The sequence below is a fragment of the Mirounga leonina genome, unplaced genomic scaffold (assembly GCF_011800145.1).
Source record: "Mirounga leonina isolate KUSES-001 unplaced genomic scaffold, KU_Mleo_1.0 Mir_150, whole genome shotgun sequence".
NCBI classification, from domain to species: Eukaryota; Metazoa; Chordata; class Mammalia; order Carnivora; family Phocidae; genus Mirounga; species Mirounga leonina.
In genome coordinates, this window is record NW_023270374.1 from 26,422,673 (window position 1) to 26,436,258 (window position 13,586).

At 41.6% G+C, this 13,586-nt stretch overlaps 1 protein-coding gene across 2 annotated transcripts in view; it reads right to left on the reverse strand.

Moving 5' to 3' along the window:
• The window catches only part of PIGU (phosphatidylinositol glycan anchor biosynthesis class U), an 87,445-nt gene that overhangs the window by 47,948 nt on the left and 25,911 nt on the right, over window positions 1–13,586 (reverse strand). For both annotated transcript variants that reach the window (XM_035006148.1, XM_035006149.1), the window contains exons 5-6: window positions 9,600–9,709; window positions 7,315–7,415 (exon numbers count right to left, since the gene is read on the reverse strand). In XM_035006148.1, the coding sequence (XP_034862039.1) occupies window positions 7,315–7,415; window positions 9,600–9,709 (211 nt within the window). The remainder of the gene's footprint in view (window positions 1–7,314; window positions 7,416–9,599; window positions 9,710–13,586) is intronic.

The following is a 13,586-nucleotide window of genomic DNA, read 5'->3' on the forward strand; positions in this document are numbered from 1 at the left end:
GCAGAGAGTCCAATGCGGGGCTCGATCCCAGGACCCTGGGATCATGACCTGAGCCGAAGGCAGATGCTTAACAACTGAGCCACCCAGGTGCCCCTTTAAAAAATTTTTTTTAAAGATTTTATTTATTTGAGGGGCGCCTCGGTGGCTCAGTTAGTTAAGCGACTGCCTTCAGCTCAGGTCATGATTCTGGAGTCCCGGGATCTAGTCCCACATTGGGCTCCCTGCTCAGCGGGAAGTCTGCTTCTCCCTCTGACCCTTCCCCCTCTCATGTGCTCCCTCTCTCTCATTCTCGCTCTCTCAAATAAATAAATAAAAACTTAAAAAAAAAAAAAAGATTTCATTTATTTGAGAAAGAGAGAGAACAGAGCAGGGTAGGGGGTGGCGGGGAGAGGGAGAAGCAGACTCCCCACTGAGCAGGGAGCCTGATGTGGGACTTGATCCCCGGACGTTGGGATCATGACCTGAGCTGAAGGCAGATGCTTCTCCCTCTGACCCTTTGACTTTGGCTCAACTGATTGAGCCACCCAGGTGCCCCCCAACTATTTTCTTCTTTAAATGAAGAGTGAATTATTCCTTTATAAATTTTATTAAAATTGAATTATGTGGTACAAATGTGAAATGTAGAAAAATGACTCACAGATTTTATAAGTGAACCAACTTTATTGTATATTCTGTCAGTAGAGATTATTAATACACTCAAAGAGTTAGAGTGATTCAGAGACCCAACTAAAATAGAATTCTTCAAATATTTTGACAGATTTTAATAGATTGCTATTTGTGATGGTCTCTGTTTACAGCTGCCAACAATGGAAAATAACTTAAATTTCCAACAAAAGGGAAGGTCTGGGATCCCACAACAAATATACCAAGGAATGGAAATAGAGGTGGGGCAGGGTGATGAAAGACATTTACTTCTCATTTTATACGTTTGAATTTTATTCTTACCAAGTACTTCAACTACTTACATGAACTGCTCCTAAAAGTTAAAACAAACAAAAAAAACCCCTAAATTTAGATTTATAGAAACTGACAAACATGTGACCAATGTCACACAATTCACATGAAATAAGTGATTAAAGTAAAACAAAATGGGGGCACCTGGGTGGCTCAGTTGGTTAAGCGTCTGCCTTCGGCTCAGGCCATGATCCCAGGGTCCTGGGATTGAGTCCTGCATCAGGCTCCCTGCTCTGCGGGCAGCCTGCTTTTCCCTATCCCTCTGCCTGCCACTCCCCCTACTTGTGTGCTCACTCTCTCTCTCGCTCTCTGTCAAATAAAGTCTTTATTTATTTATTTATTTATTTAAAGATTTTATTTATTTATTTGACAGAGAGAGACACAGCGAGAGCGGGAACACAAGCAGGGGGAGTGGGAGAGGGAGAAGCAGGCTTCCCACGGAGCAGGGAGCCCGATGTGGGGCTCGATCCCAGAACCCTGGGATCATGACCTGAACCAAAGGCAGACGCTTAACAACTGAGCCACGCAGGTGCCCCATCCCTATTTATTTATTTTTTTTAAAGATTATATATTGGGGCACCTGGGTCCTGCGATTGAGCCCCACATTGGGCTCCCTGCTCTGTGGGAAGCCTGCTTCTCCCTCTCCCACTCCCCCGGCTTGTGTTCCTGCTCTCGCTGTGTCTCTCTCTGTCAAATAAATAAATAAAATCTTTAAAATAAATAAATAAGGATTATTTATTTATTTATTTATTTGATGAGAGAGAAAGAGAGAGAGGACAAGCAGTGGGAGCAGCAGAAGGAGAGGGAGAAGCAGGCTCCCCACAGAGCAGGAAGCTCAATGCAGGGCTCAATCCCAGGACCCTAGGATCATGACCTGAGCTGAAGGCAGACACTTAACCTGACTGAGCCACCCAGGCACCCCTAAATAAAATCTTTAAGAAAAAAAAGTAAAACAAAATTGTGTGTATAACATTACAAAAGTGTCTATGTATTCATCCAACAGAAATCTGGATCAATATAATAAAAGGATTTTTGTTCTGTGGAACCAAAAACAATGTGGCCACAAAAGAGATACATACAGTTTTTTACATGTTCTTCCCCCAAAACAAAATCTTTCCATTGATTTAAAGAAGCATACAAAAGACATTTTTTTAAATGGCATATTTCACATTTTTGTGTGAAACTCCTCTTGCATGTAACTTCAGAGCCCATGTCTTCTGTCTTTTTGTCTTTGCACTTGGCTGGCTGGCTGGCTGGCTGACTTGCTTATGTATGTATGTATGTATGTATGTATGTATGTATGTATGTATTGATTGATCTCTACACCCAACATGGGGCTCAAACTCATGACCCCAAGATCAAGAGTTGCATGCTCCACTGACTGAGCCAGCCAGGCTTCCCTGCACTTGGCTATTTTTTTTAAAAAGATTTATTTATCTGAGAGACAGAATGCGCGTGTGTGTGCGAACGCGCACATGTGTGGTGGGAGGGGCAGAGGGGGAGAGAGAATCCTCAAGCCAACTCCCAGCTGAGCATGGAGCCCAACATGGGGCTTGATCCCAGGACCCAGAAATCATGACCTGAGCCAAAGTCAAATGTTGACTCTTAACCGACTGAGCCACCCAGGCGCCCCTGCACTTGGCTATTTTCAAGGTGGCATTTCCAAAGGCTGGTGCTCAGTCCCTTCTGCCAGGCTGCAGCATAGAGTTCTTATTTTAATGAAAGCCAGGTACCTTAATGAGTGGGTCTACCTGAGCCTGGCATTCTGGAAATAGGGACTGAGGCACAGACAACAAAGAGTCTTCACTATTTCAAAGTCGTTTCTAACAAAATGACCACAATTTTCAGAACAAGAAAATTCATGTTATGCAATATCTAGTCACAGATAATAAGTTAAATTAAACAGCCTACAGAAAGACTACCCACAACCACTGCAAGAGAAACAATGTCTTATGAAGACCTAAGTCATTCCCATGCCACCCTAGAAAGAGAATGTAAACTCTATATAACTTTTGATTCTTTATTTCCTGAGTATGCAAACTATTCAGCAACAAGGTAGCAAAATAAAGACTCTCATACACTTCTTACAGGAATATAAATTGGTAAAACTCTTGAAGGCAATTTAGTAACAAATTTCAGAAATCCTAAAGAAGGTACACACACAGTGATACAATAATTCTCTTTCCAGGACTTCACTGTAAGAAAATAACTATACATGGGTGTGGAAATTACTATACAATAGAAAATTAACTGTAGTATTATTTAAATAGCTGAAAACTAAAAAATTAGCTAAGTATTTAATAGTAGAAGTTGGTTAAAGAATTTCTACACATTTCAGGGGCGCCTGGGTGGCTCAGTCGTTAAGCATCTGCCTTCGGCTCAGGTCATGATCCCAGGGTCCTGGGATCGAGCCCCACATCGGGCTCCCTGCTCCGTGGGAAGCCTGCTTCTCCCTCTCCCATTCCCCCTGCTTGTGTTCCCTCTCTCGCTGTGTCTCTCTCTGCCAAATAAATAAATAAAATCTTAAAAAAAAAAATTTCTACACATTTCATCCATACAATAGAATAGTATGTAGCCATTAAACATGGCTAGGTGTTTATTAATATATGTGTAGATTATATTATTGACCCCAATTCTCCACCCCTCCCTATGTCTAGGCTCTTTGTTATATAACTTTGCAATGTCCTCCCATTGTGGACAGGATGGAAGTCTCCACCACAAGCTCAGCCGTGTGTTGTTCTGATCCGCAGGATGTTAGTATGTGTGATGCAACCAGAAACTTAAAAAGTGCATGCCTGATCGGGCTTGTTCACAGTTGTACCTCTGCTATCACTATGAGAAGACCATGCCTAATTTAGTCCCCTGGTCCAGGAGGATGACAGACATGTGGAGAAGAGCCCAGCCTAGATTAGCCAACTACAGCCAGCCATTAATGCATGAATGAGCCCCCAATGAAACCAACAAACTGCCTAGACAAGTCTAACTTAGATCAGCTGATCCGTAGCTGACTTTCAGATATATGAACCAAGTAAAGGCTTATTGTTGCTTTAAGCCACTGAGTTTTGGAGTAGTTTGTTAAATAACATTTTTGTGGCAATAGTTAAATAACAGTATTTAAAAGTCTGAAAGAAAAAAGAGGGGAAAAAATCTGGAAATATATACTCCAAATGCTAACAGACTTCCTGTTAAAACTGGTAGATTGATCACATGTATATCCTCTCTCCCTCCAAAAACCTCACTAAAATGACAATAAAGGAATAAAACTTGTCTTAAACAAAAAGGAGAGGAGATTATAGCAAAATAAAGTTTAATACAATAGCGGAAACATAAAACAGGTGGAAGAGGGATAAATGACTGAGCAACATGGAAGAAATTACAGTTTAATGGCCTGCAGAGAGGAGCAGCAATAAAAATCAGGCCAACTCACCCCCTAGAGTTTCCAAGAAATTCAGCACCTTGAAGACATCAGGTACTATCGAAAGTGGGGTACAGAGATGGAAATCAAGCTGAAAGTTTGTATACAGACCAGTCAGAACCCCAGGTCACATCTCATCTATGTGCAGCCAAGTGACAACCCCTACATACCCCATCTTTCCACCTACTACTCCACCCCCCGAGACCACAGTTCTAGAGAACACTCACTAAAGAGGCACAGGTCTAGAGGATACTATGCACAGTAATGGGTTGAGGGGAAGTGTAATGAGATTACATAAACCCTTTATACTGCAATCAGCCACATCACCCGTTCCTGTTCTCTCAACTCTAGCAGTTGGTCACATGAGCCCCCCATCCCACCCAAACTCCATCTTGATTACCCTTAGGCAGGACATCGGATTCTTCTTTAGAAAACCTAAATCATTTCAGAGAAAAAGAAAACCTATAAATGACATTTAAGGATACCTCAAGATAAAAGGCCAGCCCACTGCCTGATCTCCTTTCGGTAAGACTGGTTCTGCCCATTCACAGGGTCTCAAATGAACACGTTAGTGCCAATTTTAAGTAGAAGACAGACAGCCAAAGATTATAAATAAGAGAAAACCCTCCCATGTGAAAGACAGAACCCAAATCAAACAGGAAAAGAAAAAGGTGGGGGGGGGGGCCAGAAAGACAAAGGGACTATGTGTAGAACTGATGGAAACTAAAAAAACAACAACAAAAACTCAAGAGATAAGGGAAGGATATTGTGGTGATAAAATAATAATAGGATGCTTCAAAGAAACAACTGGAGATGAAGAAAGAACTTCAAAATATAATTAAAGAATTTGGGGCACCTGGCTGGCTCATCTGTAGTGCATGCAACTCTTGATCTTGGGGTCATGAGTTCGAGCCCCACATTGGGCATAGAGTTTAATTTAAAAATAAACATAAGAATATAAAAACAGATTTAAATATATATATATAAAATTTTAAAAATTTAAAAATTCAGTAGAAGAGTTGGAAGATAAAAACATAGTAGTGTTCCAGCAAAAGTCACCAAAAAAGATGGAAAAGTCCACTGAAAATAAAATGCAAATTAGATCAGTCAAGAAAGGCCAATATCCAATATATGTCCCAAACAAGAGGACAGAGAAAATAGAATTTGAAAACTAGTTCAAGAACACCTTCTAGAACTAAAGGACACTGGTGTCTAAACTGAAAGGGCCTACCAAGTGCCCAGCATAATAAATGGAAAAAGACCCATGTCAAGACATGGCGTCATAAAATTTCAAAACACTAAATCTTTCAGAAAACATTAGATTACATTTAATGGCATCAAACTGCTTCATAGCAACCAGGATGCTAGATAGAAGACAGTGAAGTAATGCCTTCAAAATTCTGAAGGAAAAGTTTTTCCAGTCTAGAATTCTATACCTTGTCCCAACTATTTAGTACTAAACTAGAATAAAGACATTTTTCAGACAAAGAATGACTCAAAATATGTATCTCATACACCTACTCCTTTTTTTAAGATTTTTATTTTTAAGTAATCTCTACACCCAACATGGGGTTCAAACTTACAACCCCGAGATCAAGAGTCGCACGCTCTACTGACGGAGCCAGCCAAGTGCCCCTCATACACCCTTTTTTTTGGAAACTACTAGAGGAAATACTTTAGCAAAACGGAGGAAAAAATCAATGAAGGAAAGAAGGAATCCAGGAAAAAAGGGAAACGACACAGGAGAATTATAAAGGGAAGTCCCAGTATGACAGCTTTGCACCAGGCCCAGAAACAACCAGGGCAGAACTGGGGCAGGATGAAGGATGTGTGAGAGAGGTCTTCAGAAAATTAATGGAACTGATACACTGTTTGATGCATTAAACATTTTTTAAAAACTGCACTTGATAGGTCTAGCAGAACAGCTGGGGGAAAGGGATTGTCACAAAAAGACTAAGCAAAAACAAAAAAACAAGCAAAAAAAAAAAAAAAAAGATAATTATTAACCCCAGGAAAAAGAAAAGGTTATACAAGAAAGAAAAAGTAGTTACTACTTTGCCAACAATGAATAATGGATACAGAGTCATAAACTATAGGTACTGACTACTGATTAATCAAACCTGTGATACAACTTCTCTAAGAAAATTAGGTAAAGGGGAAGTGATGATACAAAAGAGCTGAATCTTTATCTCCCATCAGGGGAATGCAATAAATAATGTCTAAAATTTATAATTCAGGAAATAGTAATATGAGATCTTACTTAGAAATATGGAAGTAGGAGAGCCTGGGTGGCTCAGTCGGTTAAGCGTCCGCCTTTGGCTCAGGTCATGATCCCAGAGTCCTGGATCGAGTCCCGCACCGGGCTCTCTGCTCAGTGGGAAGCCTGCTTCTCCCTCTCCCTCTCCCCCTCCCCCCTGCTTGTGCTTTCTCTATCTCTCTCTAATAAATAAATAAATAAAATCTTAAAAAAGAAATATGGAAGTAAATACCAGCAAAAGCCAGAAAGTAGTTCTTTCGAAGTTGAACTAGGGATGGGAAGAGAGGCTGAGGGCTGCTATTCTCATAAGCTTTTTCTCAGTTTTTCTGTTTGTTTTTTAAACTTTATTTTTAAAAATAATCTCTATATCCAGCTCGGGGCTTGAACACACGACCCCAAGATCAAGTGTCGCATGCTCTTCTGACTGAGCCAAGCAGGCGTCCCATTGTTTATTTTTTTCCAACTGTGTTAACAATAACTCTCTGAGTTGTAGAATTTCAGCATCTTTTAATTAATTTTTTTCTCAGCTTATCGAAATTTCCTAGAATAATCTTGTGTTACTTGTGTAATTAAAAATATATATTCTTAAATGTTGGACTGCTTTTAAAAAAAAAAATCCACAGCAGAAGTATTACAAAACCCTGCACAAATCAGGGACTGAGCTTTGCGCTTTCCTCTGGGGCCTTACCTTTTATCGTGGTCAAAATGAAGAAAGCAATGAGGGTGTTGTTGATGGCACAGGTAGACTTGGCAACACAAGACAAGACGGTGTAGGGATTTAAGAGATAGCTGGGGAAAAACATACAATGTTGGCATTAGTAATCCCGGTCAAAGCACCAGGGAGTCCTGGCCACCACAGGCAGGCAATTCAAGAGATTTACTAACACCATACTCAAGGGAAGGCAACTTCTTAGAAATGAGTTCTCTTAAGTAAAAGAGAATGAAATGGGGTTAGGACCAATGAGTCTAAGATGCTGAACATTCACTGCCCATTCTGTGCTACATGGTATATCATCACAGAGATCCAGTAAACTAGCAACACCATTAGTCCTCTGATGGAGAAACTGAGACTCAGTGGTTGAGGAACTTGCCCAAGGTTTCATAAGCTAATCAGTACATTCAAAATCCGGACTTTCTGGCTCGAAAGCCTATGTTCTTTTTATTACTTCAGATATCATAAATGATAAAATTTTACCAATTCCCACAGAGTCATATATTTTAGGAATGGCTACAGTTATCTCTGAAAACCAGGAAAGTAATTTTTCCTCAATCAGGCTCCCAAGCTCTGATGCAGGCTACCCTCCCTTTCCTCCAAGAGGCCAGAGCAGCTTGCGGTTAGCCCTCTGGGTAGTCAAGCTGTATCTACCAAGCCAGACCCTCAGGACAGGGTAAGTATCTGCTGAATTCCACAAGCTGGTTGCCACAGGACTTCACAGGGCATCTTGAACTTCCACTGGGAAGGAATTAAGCTGAAAAACCTAGTCTTTTTCTGAGGTGGAAAGGAATGGACTGAGAAATGAATTTAAAATGCTGATTAGGGAAATTTTATAGTCCTAATGGATGATTATTTTATTTATTTCTATCCTGCTTCCACAGAAGATTTGAGGCCGCTCAAATGAGAACAGATAATAAAAGCTAATAGCAAAATAAAAACAGAAATAAAAAATTAAGACCAGGAAAAACGTAAATAGAAAAAAAATAAGGGCCAGGGGAAAAAAGACCAAAGGGTCTTCTACAGCACTGTATTAATCAGCTTCAAATCTGGCTCTGAGTTTCCTGGCAGACAGAGTGAAAAGGGAGACCAGTTACATAATTCTGATTATTAGATAGGAAGAAACATACCAGCATGTCAGGGACAGATTATAATTATTATTCACCAATAAAGAGCTTAAGTCCAATACCTCCCAGGGCTGTAAGATCAGCAGTTCTAAAACCAAAGGCCCAGAAATTGTTGGTGTTTTTTTTTCAACAATTACAGATAGGCCTGTTACACAACCCTTAAAGAAATGGCTGCCACTATTATAAAAGTATCCCCAGGAGATATAAGAGTCCATAAGGGATTCATAATGTTGCTAAACCTCCGGTTCTATTAGGTAGTTCCTGCCAATATTTCCGAAATACATAGATATGAAAGTTGTTTGGTGGGAGAGGGAAAAAAAGCCATTTCTAAATAGCAGGTGATGTTCAAGAAGAAGCTGCACAGCCCCCTATTTGGAACACTGAACAGGAGATTCAACACAAAGCAGAGGGTTGAATAAACTGCCCTCACAAGGCCCCATCTAATTCTGAAGTTCTAAGGTCAGGTTTTTCCATGAGGAAACTTGTCTGTCTTATTTACAGTGTATCCCTTTGAAGCTAGTATATTAATATTCAGTGACTGTTAGTTTGACTGAATAATTGTCACATTTGCCTATCTCCAGAATATAAATGGGAATAACCTGAAAGAATTAAATTTACTGGCAGCGCTGAGCACTCCCCGAGAAATCTTTTACAGAGCTTCAGTAAGTTCCACTCTCCCATACTGGTGTCCCAGCTGGGATGGGTCTGTTTGCCTAGTTTTCTAAACTACAAATGGGGGACTAATTGTACATGAAATATAGGCGCTGCTCAAAATAATGGCCACATAAAGATCAGAATTTTATTCAATCCATATATACAATTAAAGAACTTTTTTTTTTTTTTTTTTTTGAAACACTGGTTACAAGTAGGCTGGAGCCCAGATCAGCATAGAATGAAAAAGCATTTGTAAAGGGTTGATTGTGCATGTCCCTGTGTGAGGCTTTGTCCCAACAGAAACAGAATGGCTCTGTCTCTTTTGCTGGCCAGAACCCCAGTCATGCAACAGAACTGCAGCAAGTACTTGATGACTAAGACTGCAAATCTCCAAAAATACAACAAACAACATGAGAAAGTCTCATCAGATTTTCCTTGCGTTTGTTGGCACTGAGCCCCGTTTTGTCAAAGAATACTTACAACAGGGCCACTTTTAGAGGGATGGAACGCATTTCCATCGGGGTTCGGATGAGTTCGGCCACATCTGGGGCATATTGGTCTAGTTCTAGGAGGAGTTTCTGCTTTTTAAACTGGAAAAAAGAAATGACAAAACACATTACTTCCCATTGATTTTAGAATGAAGACAGCAGTCCTTCCATGGCCCACCTGGCCCCACCTGGTCTGGCCCTAGCTGTCCAGGCTCACCTCACCCCCACCTGTCCCCTCACCTCTCACTCTCTGGGTTCTAGCACCATGAACATGCCGTAACCCTCATGCTCCCATGCCTTTGCATTTGACCTGGAACAACCTGTTCTCTTTCCCTAGTTAGCTCCCACATCACCTTTAGATCTCAGTTGAATCATTTCTTCCTCAGGAAGACACACTCACCCCCCTCAGTAGGTAAAATCTCCCTATAACATTCTTTCATAGCACTGTTCATGGTTACAACTTTCTTATTTATGTGACTAATATCTGTCTCCCTCACTAGACTATGAGTTCCATGAGGGCAGGGATGATGTTTATTTGCCAGGACCTGGTACAGTGAGCAAACAGTAAATATCTACTGAATGGCTAAATGAATGACTGAGTGGCAAAGCAAGTTTCTCAGCCATTCTGAACAAATATCATTGGGGCGCCTGGGTGGCTCAGTCAGTGAAGTGTCTGCCTTCGGCTTAGGTCATGACCAGAGTCCTGAGATGGAGGCTCCCTGCTCAGCGGGGAGTCTGCTTCTCCCTCTCCCTCTGCCCCTCCCCCTGCTCATGCTCTCTCTCTCTCTAATAAAATCTTAAAAAAAAAAAAGTAATCATGAGTGGCCTAAGGACTCCAAAGTTCCATCAGCAAAGTGAAATATTTTCATACAAAGTAAAATGATCCCCTGAATGTCACAGTATCCCAGGTTTTCTTCCAAGCCCTCCTGTTTCAAGTTTTTGACTCCCACAGAGGAAGTGGGGAATGGCCATGATGAAGGAAGGAGGACGGCTGGGTGTGGCTGGGCAGCTGGTTGGTCTAGAGGGAGTGAGATGGGGGCGGAAAGCTCTTGCCTTCCCCTGGTGTGTCCCAGCAAGTTCATGGGTGTGCTCCAGAATGAAGAAAAGTTAGTCAACCCTATAAGCAAACATGGGTCAGATTATAGATGGAAAAAGCCTCTGAACCCCAAATGGGGAGCTTTGCTGATTTAATGGTCAGAGAATCTTATTTCAAGAGCATAAAATCAATGCTGCAACTGATTATAAAACAGAGTAGTACAGGGGAGCCAGAGTAGCGAGTGCTTAACTGGGCATGATAGAAGAGTTAATTATGAAAAAGGCATGTGTAAAACGCATACTGTATCATGCCATTTACACAAAGTTAAAAGCATGCAAAATAATACTACGTGTTATTTAGGGATATATACAAAAGTAGCAAAAGTTAAGGCCCTGTGGGGGGACAATAAACACTAAATCCACTACAGTGTGAACTGGTGAGAAGGAGAATAAAGAGGTGAACATTTCAGAGGCGAGTATATGTGTAATATATTTATTTTTTATTTTATTTATTTATTTGAGAGAGAGAGTGCACAAACATGAGGGGGAGGAGGGGCAGAGGGAGAAGGAGAGAATCTCAAGCAGACTCCCCAGAGTGCAGAGCCCTACACAGGGCTCGATCCCACAACCCCAAGATCATGACCTAAGCTGAAACTAAGAGTTGGACACTCAACCAACTGAGCCACCCAGGTGCCCCATGTAATGTTTTATTTTTGAACCTGAAATAGGTTCACAGTATGTATTATTCTTTACATATTTTTGCATGTCTTACATATTTCATAATTTTTTTAAATGGAAAGCTTTAAAAAATTTTTAAAGATTCGCTTTTCAGTTCAAAAGAAAATCGAGGAGTTGGGACGCCTGGGTGGCTCAAGCGCTTAAGCGGCTGCCTTCGGCTCAGGTCATGATCCCAGAGTCCTGGGATCAAACCCCACATCGGGCTCCTTGCTCAGCAGGTAGCCTGCTTCTCCCTCTGCCTGCCGCTCCCCCTGCTTGTGCTCACTCTCTCTCTCTCTGATAAAAAAAAAAAAGGAAAAAGAAAATTGAGGAGTTATCACAGGAATACAGGTAAGCCCAGACTTCTTGCACAGATTTAAATAGAGGCTTAATCAGAAAACCTGAACAAACTTCAAAAACCTCCCTTTGATCATCTCTGAGAGTTCAGGTTCAACAGTGGGAATTATCATCAGTTAAGAGTTACACTACCATTCACAGGTGGGGCTGTTTAATTAAACAGACAATATATGAACTAAGGTGCTTTTATCAGAGGGGCTGGCTCCACAGACAAAGCACTTAGTGGGGACAGCTGCAGCAGGGGTAGAGGAAGGAGGCCCTGCTAGCTTAAGGGTCCTGGAGTTCCTGCAAAAAGGTGGCCACCTGGATGGGGTGAGACCCACAAAGAAGGCTGTTGAAAGGAAATAGGGAGTTGATCCAGGAGAAGCCAGAGAGACAGGTGGGAATGTAGACCCATTCGCAGGCTGGAAGCCAGCCAGCAGGACTACAGGAGGAGATGGGGGCAGCTCAACAGGCACATGTAGATCCTACACAGAGGTGACACTGTGCCAACAACCAAAGAAAAGTACTTCCTTGTCACCCTAATCTTCCAAAATACTTTGAAACAGGAAGATTTTATGAAAGGAGAGTCTATAGGAGAGAAGGGCAGTCAGGTCAGCATTCCCCAGATTCTCTGCTACATCTCTTTTTGTCTCCTCCAATCTCATCAGCAAAGCCCCCATTATGCCTGGCTTCACAGGCCCAATATTGACTCAGCTCCCTGAAGAACAACAAAAATTCCTTTTAAAAATCCCTACTGGATCCAGTTAGAGACAGGAAAATGGCTAAAAGTCTAAGGAAAAGTGAACACACACACACACCAAGAAAATATTAAAAGTATAAAAATAAATGAGGTTAAAGCCTACAATTTAAAATCCAAAGATAAATATTTCTAGATATATTCAGCAGCCTTGACAATGAGGAGATTTAAAGCTACCACAGGGGGCGCCTGGGTGGCTCAGTCGTTGAGCATCTGCCTTCGGCTCAGGTCATAATAGAACCCAGCATCAGGCTCCATGCTCGGGAGGAAGCCTGCTTCTCCCTCTCCCCCTCTCCCTACTTGCGTTCCCTATCTCACTGAGTCTCTCTCTGTTAAATAAATAAATAAAATCTTTAAAAAAATAAAATAAAAAATAAAGCTACCACAGGATGGGGCATCTGAGTGGCTCAGTCAGTTAAGCATCGGCCTTTGGCTCAGGTCATGATCCCAGGGTCCTGGGATCGAGCCCCGCTTTGGGCTCCCTGCTCAGCGGGGAATCTGCTTCTCCCTCTCCCCCCCTGCTTGTGTTCCCTCTCTCACTGTGTCTCTCTCTGTCAAATAAATAAAATCTTTAAAAAATAAATAAAAATAAAAAAAATAAAGCTGCCATAGGAGAGGTTAAAAGTGGCCTAAAAGGGGGCTCCTGGGTGGCTGTCATTGACCGTCTGCCTTCGGCTCAGGTCATGATCCCAGGGTCCTAGAATCGAGCCCCGCATTGGGGTCCCTGCTCCGCGGGAAGCCTGTTTCTCTCTTTCCTACTCCCCCTGCTTGTGTTCCCTCTGTCGCTGTGTCTCTGTCAAATAAATAAATAAAATCTTAAAAAAAAAAAAAAAAGTGGCCTAAAAGGTAATTACCTAGGTGCACTGTCTCTGTGATCATTAATCACTTTATACACAGATGCTTGTGTGCTTTTCCATATGCATGTTATATTTCAATAGAAATTTTTGAATTAAAAAAAAATCTCCAGGGTGGAGCTAATTTATCTCTGCATTCCTCAGCTTGTGAGGAGACCATGACCTGGGCCAAAGGCAGATGCTTAACCGGCTGAGCCACCCAGGCACCCCTAAGATAACTTTTTTTTTTTTTTAAGATTTTATTTATTTGACAGAGACACAGCGAGAGAGGGAACAC